Here is a 7344-nt window from a genome sequence, read left to right on the forward strand (position 1 = left end):
GTTTGGGGGGTTGGGGGGGGGGGGAGAGAGAGGGGCCCCCGGGAGAAGATTTTTTTCCTAACCCAATAAGGATTAATAAAAAGTAGTTTGGGGAGTTATAATTAATGCTGGTTGAGTTTGTGAATTGCTCACTACACCAAATCTTTAGTACGTCACACCCACTCACCACACTTTTTTTCACGCAGTGTATTTGATAACGGTAATTGAAACCTGCATATCAACTGATTTTTTATCCGATTAAACAAAAGCAACCCTGTATAACCGATAAAAAAAAAGCAACCCTGGATCATCAGATTGAAAATTTACCTGTTCTCATTCTAAAGTATAAATAAGAAATTAAAAAATTTAATTAATAAAAGGAGTATACTATTATACATTAATCTATAATAAATATTTAAATTTATACATATGTTTAATTTGAGGTAGTTAAAGGTACTAGTCAACTAGTGTATGTATAAAAAAAACCTAATACGATACATATGTGATTTTAGTCAATAGTTTTAGTCAGTGATTATATTTTATGTACAACTTATATTTTTATATAACTTTTATATAATTTAATGCATACATAAATATGTATTTATATAACCATCGACTAAAATCACTAATTAAAATTGCATAAAATTGCATACTCATTGTAAAAACTAAAAAAGAGTATAGAAAAAAATAAAACTAAAGTGTATTCTCACTATCTAGATTAATAATTTCAAATACCGACTAGCTTATTGAACCGGTCCAACGGTTGGTAGTCCCTATTGTAACAATCGAAGTTACCAGAACGACCTCGGTCACCGTCTTCAGAGTCACTCGAGTTCTCTTTTACCTCCGACGTAATTTCTTGGTTCCAACTCTTGGGTAGAACGTGGGGTATTTGCAAAGTAACCTTAGGTACTTAGAAATAAACGAACGAAGTTAAAATGTAGGTGTTCTAAAGGTAGGGGCAAAAGTATAAGTTAAAGCCAACGTTTCATCATAACCAAACGGGGTAATAGATACCACTTATGATAACCGACAGGTTTACTCGTACTTTGGGACTTTTTCTGTAATTTATTTAAATCTCAATTTACGAATAATGAGACTATATTTCTATCCTATGGCGTTTGTATTTTTATTTAGATATGATTTATATATTAATAAATGCACAAAAAATACAGAAAATAGATTGGCAAATTTAAAAATCTTATTTATGATAAAGCAATATTATATACAAACAAACCCACAATTATTTAATTAGTTTTTTTAGAAAAAAATTACTTACAAAAATAAAAAATCATATAAATTTTTTAAAAATTATCATTTATATTAATACAATTTTTTTATTTTTTATAGAAAAAATTTTTTAATATTAAATAAAAAAAAAATTAAATTTTTTTATAAAAAATGTAACTTCAATTTGTTTACTCTCGACTTAGTATGATCTTCCATCTTTTTTCTTCCTATGGACGTTTCTTCAATTATTTAATAGACTTGAAATTACATCATATCATATAACAAACATAAAATCTAGGATTGGAATATTCAACCACGCCTTGCTGCCACATAGATTAATAGTTAACCTAATATTTATTTGCATCCATTTTCATTTAGTTTCTTTTTTGCATAGCAATCTTCAAAACTTTTATCCAAAACTAGTAGAACAAATATTTTTTTTTTGTTTCTGATAATTTATTTAAAAGACAAAGTATATTTTTATAATTTAAAATTTTTAATTAATCACTAATTATCCAGTTAATTAGTCTAAGTAATCTTTATTATTGAACTAAACGGCTCCTGTTATTAGACTATGCAGGGCAGGCGGCTATCTACAATTAATTGGAACGTTTGGAGTTTGGACCAATTATTTAAATGGTTAGAAATTGATTAAGAAAAAAAATATTTACTCAAATGAATATACCAGGCTTGTGCTGTAAATCTGAAGCCCAAATGAGACGCTTTTCACAATGGCCCAATAATCGTTGCGGCCCATTGAGCCTCACAAATAAGAAGTACACAAAACGCATAAACCCTAATTCCCATTGTTCTAACATTTCTTGTGGTTCACCTCACAATGGGACGTGTGATCCGTGCTCAGCGTAAGGGTGCAGGCTCTGTCTTCAAGTCCCACACACACCACCGCAAGGGTGCCGCCAGGTTCCGCAGTCTCGACTTCGGCGAACGAAACGGTTACCTCAAAGGCGTCGTCACTGACGTCATCCACGACCCCGGTCGCGGTGCGCCACTCGCCAAAGTCACTTTCCGCCACCCTTTCAGGTTTCTCTCGATGTTAATTTTGTTGCACGAGTTTGAAATTTTCGATGCGATTGTCTGATTGGAATAATTTTGTTACGAAACGCGGTGCAGGTACAAGAAGCAGAATGAGCTTTTTGTTGCGGCGGAAGGAATGTACACTGGACAGTTTGTGTATTGTGGGAAGAAAGCGACGCTTGTTGTCGGTAATGTGTTGCCTTTGAAAGCTATTCCCGAAGGTGCTGTTATATGCAATGTTGAGCATCATGTTGGTGACCGTGGCGTTTTCGCTAGGGCTTCTGGGGATTATGCTATTGTTATTAGTCATAATCCTGATAACGATACCTCTAGGTACCTAACTGTTTTGTGTAGCTAAGCTTTTTTATGTTGCTCTGGTTATGCCGTTGTCGTTGCGTTGCTCTTTGATGGGGAAAATTGTATGAAATGGATACAATTTGATTATTCGTTCTTTCATATGGGCATTCACTTAGGTGATGGATGGAAAAGTAGTTATTTTTGTCAACGTGACATTAAGTGATTGTGCCTGCACATGTAAAATTGCTTTGCTCTACAGTCAGTTATGAAAATCAAATTCTATAAATAAAAAAAGTTAATACCATCCTTAGAATATATTCCTAGGCAAGTTAGTTTGGACATAGCTTTGGGGTCTTAATATGCATTTTGTCTTGTTGATTCTAATGGTAGGAGATATCTTGAGTTCATGGTCTTGTGTGCAATGGTTATTGATTGGTGTGATTCCACATTTAGGATTTCACTGAATTGTCTCTGTTTGATCATTTTATTTTCAAGTCATGGTGAATTATTCAATGTCCTTCTTTTGATGCAGTGAGTTGGAAATATCTTATTTATATAGGATTTAGAAACTTTTGATATGAGGTGCTGGAGAATTGGGACTGAAACTAAGGATGTGTTTGTTGTGGTGGACCTGTTCTTGGTTCTGTCTAATTCGATTCAGTTATCCTGTGTGATTTTCTAACAGGATCAAGCTTCCCTCTGGTTCAAAGAAAATTGTTCCAAGTGACTGCAGAGCTATGATTGGTCAAGTTGCCGGTGGTGGGAGAACTGAGAAGCCTCTACTCAAAGCTGGTAACGCATACCACAAGTTCAGAGTAAAGAGGAATTGTTGGCCTAAGGTTCGTGGTGTGGCTATGAACCCAGTTGAGCATCCTCACGGAGGTGGTAATCACCAGCATATTGGACATGCGAGTACCGTCAGGCGTGATGCTCCCCCTGGGCAGAAGGTTGGTCTCATTGCTGCCCGGAGGACAGGACGTCTTAGGGGACAAGCAGCTGCAACTGCCGCAAAGGCCGATAAGGGTGCTTAAAAGGATGGTTAGGATTATTTATTGTGTTATGTTTTCCAATTTTGTTTATTTGATAGTATGTCCTGATATTTTGAACCATTTCCCCCAATATATTGGACCATGGATAGACAGTAGTGCTTTATATTCGCTTATGTTGTATGTTCAATTCTGTAGTTGGAATTGGTTATATTGATATTGCATTTTGAACGGACGCTATGCTATCATACATTAATTATTTTAATCATATGAAGTTGAACCAGCAAGCGTAATTTGTAACTAAGTATCCGTAGATACATTTTTTGTTTCATTAGCAATTTGACACTACAAGAAAATGATTGTGGTACTCTGTTGGTGTCGGATACCAGCAAAATTTAGAAATTTTAAAAAATGGTGTATATGTGTATATATTTTAAACAATATTTAGGATTTAGAGCATATAAAATTTTAAGAAGACATGCTTATTTTAATTTTGCCACTTTAAGAAACATGATAATACTGAGAAAGTTTAGGGGATCAGCAGATTTTGTGGTTTTTAACTATCAATTAACCATCAATGATGTTTTTAACGGTGTGAGATTGCATCTAATGGTATAAAATCATTCATTTTCTTTTTGATGGTTAAGTGTTGGTCAGAATTTAACAAAAGTGCTGGGTCCTAGAACTCCTCGATAATACTTTTAGTTAGTCCAAATCAGTTATATATAACATTTACGAAGCTTTTTCTTGTCGGGAAAAAAAATGAAAGAAGTAAAAGATAAACTTAGAATCTTAGATTGAGTCGGTATAAAATTGGGCAATCCACAGTCAGAGTAAGGTTTCTCAAGTATGAATAGTGTTTTTACTTTTATGTATTCTAACTATTTCATAAATTATTAGCCACGCCCATTAGGGTTAAGTATACTCTACTTGGTTTTTTTTCTTAGTAGATTCCCAAATACGGCTGATCTCACATTGGCCGTCAAAACTCAAAACACACCAAATTCCAGGTGCTCTTTACGGGGAGTCATGGCAGATCAAGGAGGTGGGAGGAATGTCGGGAGGGAGGAGTATGAGGGAGAAGAAGATGACGGAGTTATCTTTTTCTATGTGAAAGAGGTTGAAGAAAATCTCCAGAATTGTGCTAAAAGTCTAATTGGCAGAATTCTGGCTGATAGATCCTTTAGTCCAACAATCACTTACCTAGTTCAGTTTTATCCTCTATAGGGCTGTGAAATGGGTTAGTCCGGTTCATTTAGGCCCGGCCCGTTAAGTTTGTGGGTTAAATGAACTGAACCATTTAAACCCGCTTTATTTGCGGGTCATGATTTTTCAGTCCGGACTATTTATGGTCAGTCCAATGGGTTAAACGGACTAGTCCCGTTTATTCTTTTATTTTATTTTTTGAAAAATATTTTGATAAAAAATATCACTTTTAGGTCAAAACTTTAAAAAATTAATATTTTTTTAATTGATGGGTCAGATTTTCGGATTGGATAGAATAGAAAGAAATATCGACTAAAAGTGTTACTTATTTTTTGAAAAAATGCAAAAAAAAATAAACGGGCCACCCATTTAGCCCGCGAACTAACCCGTTTAACCTGTCATCTTTTTCGGATTAATAGAATTTAGTCCGTTTAACCCGAAATTTTAAAAAACTTAATTTTAGAAGCAAAACTTACCCATTTAATTGGGTAAACCGGCTGGTCCGACGAAATTGGCCCATTTTGACAGCCCTATCCCTCCATTCCAATCTCAGGCATTGACGTCCACCTACCTCCCTTAGATACTGCCGCCACTAAATCAGACTTACCTTTATTTCCACACTCTGGTCCTACTACAATAGTCATTCTATGATTACAAGGTCCAAGGCTAACAACAATAATCCAAATGTCTTTAATTCTATCATTACAGCCCCTGATTATACACACCAATCCCCAACATATGCTAAAATAGCAGTCACTATACCTGATTAGCATAAAGTCATGATGGAAGAATATCAAATCCTTATTAATGCTAAGACCAAGATTGTAGTCTCATCATCATATAATGCTAAAATTATCTGCAGCAAATGGGTTTTTATCATAAAAAAACATTCGGATGGCACTATATATAAGTAAGGTTGAGTGAGTCTATCTCTTGTTGTACGAAAAATTGAGTAACAGGTTGAGAAATCTCTTCAATTCAATTCTCAAATTATGATGTGGACAAGTTAGATTGAGGAATCCTTTTTTGTTGCATAAAAAAATTGGATAGAAAGTAAGTGATTCTTTTGTATTCAATTTCACCCTATCTTTTTTATTTCTATTTCAATTACAATTTATCCTTTTTATTCAATTTCAATTCTTGCCTTATTTAACCATTCTTATCAGGAGTTTATTCAAGGTGTAGCTAGGTGCAGGGTTAAATCTCTTTTTTAAGTTCAAAATTTCTTTTTGTTTTTTGATGAAAAGATGGATAAGAAGTCCAAATAGTAGAAAAAACTAACAAATAATCATCCTAAAAGATCTAACTCCAAAAATACTACCTAACGGAAAAGGGAAAAGGAAAGAAAGGGTTGTTAAAGAAGCTCATCCCCATATCTTGAATCTGTCCTTATCTTGTTAAAGCATCAGCGCTGGCGTTTGCTTCTCTGAAGATTTGCTCCACAATAACTTCCTCCATCTCTGCCAACAGCTTTTTAATGGAGTATATGAGAGAGGAGCCAACATAGAGGTCTGCTTCCTGTTTCTAGACTAATTGGGTGGCGCATTTGGAATCGCTTTCAACAATTAGTTTGGGGATTTTCATCTCCTTTGCTATTTTCAAGCCAATCTAAAACTCCCAAAGCTCAACTATGGTAATGGAACAACACTCAGCATCCCGCAACCACTCTATCCAGAGAATCTCTAAGTAAACTGCCACACACTCCCTTACTCCCAGATTGAAGAACTGAGCCATGGAAGTTGAGTTTGATCCGGCTAACCTCAGGTAGTTCTGAACTTCTTAGTACTTGTTTCTATCACCTTTTAGCATTGCTCATCATTCTTTGCAAGAGCCATAGCTAATTGAAGAACTTATTCACTTACAGATTCTGGTTGTTAAAGATGAGTTCGTTTTTGCATCTTCAGGCTGTATTACATGTTAATAATTTTCCCTCTTGCAAGATTATTGTGATAAAGTTAAGTGATTAACTGCCAATCAATTAGTTCCGTAAAGATAAATATAAGATATAATTATGACTGCATAATCAAGACCAGCTTATCAATTATATTAAATTTTACTTGCCATATATATTTTTCACATAGTATAATTTGTATAATTTGTCAATGGAAAATTCTAGTGAAGTATGCAAACTGACATTATCATATAGAAGTGTTATGGAGAAGAATGAAAGGTTGTAGATCATATGAATTATCTTTTGTACAGTATGTTTTAGGTGTTATGATTTTTGTTAATTGCATTGGTTACGAGGTAGCAACAATCCAATGTAATTTTGTAATGAACATATTTATACTATACTACTAAGGATCAATATGTACATATTTGTTGGTTTCTCTTATTTTTAGACTGTTATATAATTAATTTATTTGCAATATGAATGCAAGTTAACGTCATTTTTATTTAAGATCTCTACCTTCCCATCACATGATCATACTATGTATTGTATCATATATTTTTTCTTGATATTCATGTACATTTAAATACTCACCTTTCATCACATGATTATGTTATGTATTTAATCATGTATTTTTTTTGTTCCTTTTTATTCCCATGTGTAGCATAGATTTATTCACTAGTATTATAAAAGAATAAGCATAACGAATACATTTTTAAT

The 7344-nt window shown here is 33.9% G+C and overlaps 1 protein-coding gene and 1 long non-coding RNA gene across 2 annotated transcripts; both read left to right on the top strand.

The window, feature by feature from the left end:
- On the top strand, positions 1990–3810 carry LOC107625890 (60S ribosomal protein L8-3-like). Its single transcript, XM_016328620.2, has 3 exons — positions 1990–2250; positions 2341–2577; positions 3227–3810. Exons 1-3 carry the CDS (start codon positions 2048–2050, stop codon positions 3570–3572), a joined length of 786 nt encoding a protein of 261 aa, XP_016184106.1. The 5' UTR covers positions 1990–2047; the 3' UTR covers positions 3573–3810.
- On the top strand, positions 5275–7134 carry LOC107628514. Its single transcript, XR_001617822.2, has 2 exons — positions 5275–6497; positions 6598–7134. It is a non-coding gene; the product is annotated as an uncharacterized LOC107628514 (long non-coding RNA).

Source organism: Arachis ipaensis, chromosome B02 (assembly GCF_000816755.2).
Source record: "Arachis ipaensis cultivar K30076 chromosome B02, Araip1.1, whole genome shotgun sequence".
NCBI classification, from domain to species: Eukaryota; Viridiplantae; Streptophyta; class Magnoliopsida; order Fabales; family Fabaceae; genus Arachis; species Arachis ipaensis.

Coding starts and splice junctions, on each gene's coding strand:
- LOC107625890 (XM_016328620.2), top strand. CDS start 2,048: ATGGGACGTGTGATCCGTGCTCAGCGTAAGGGTGCAGGCTCTGTCTTC. Junction 2,251..2,340: donor ACTTTCCGCCACCCTTTCAG/GTTTCTCTCGAT, acceptor AACGCGGTGCAG/GTACAAGAAGCAGAATGAGC. Junction 2,578..3,226: donor CCTGATAACGATACCTCTAG/GTACCTAACTGT, acceptor ATTTTCTAACAG/GATCAAGCTTCCCTCTGGTT.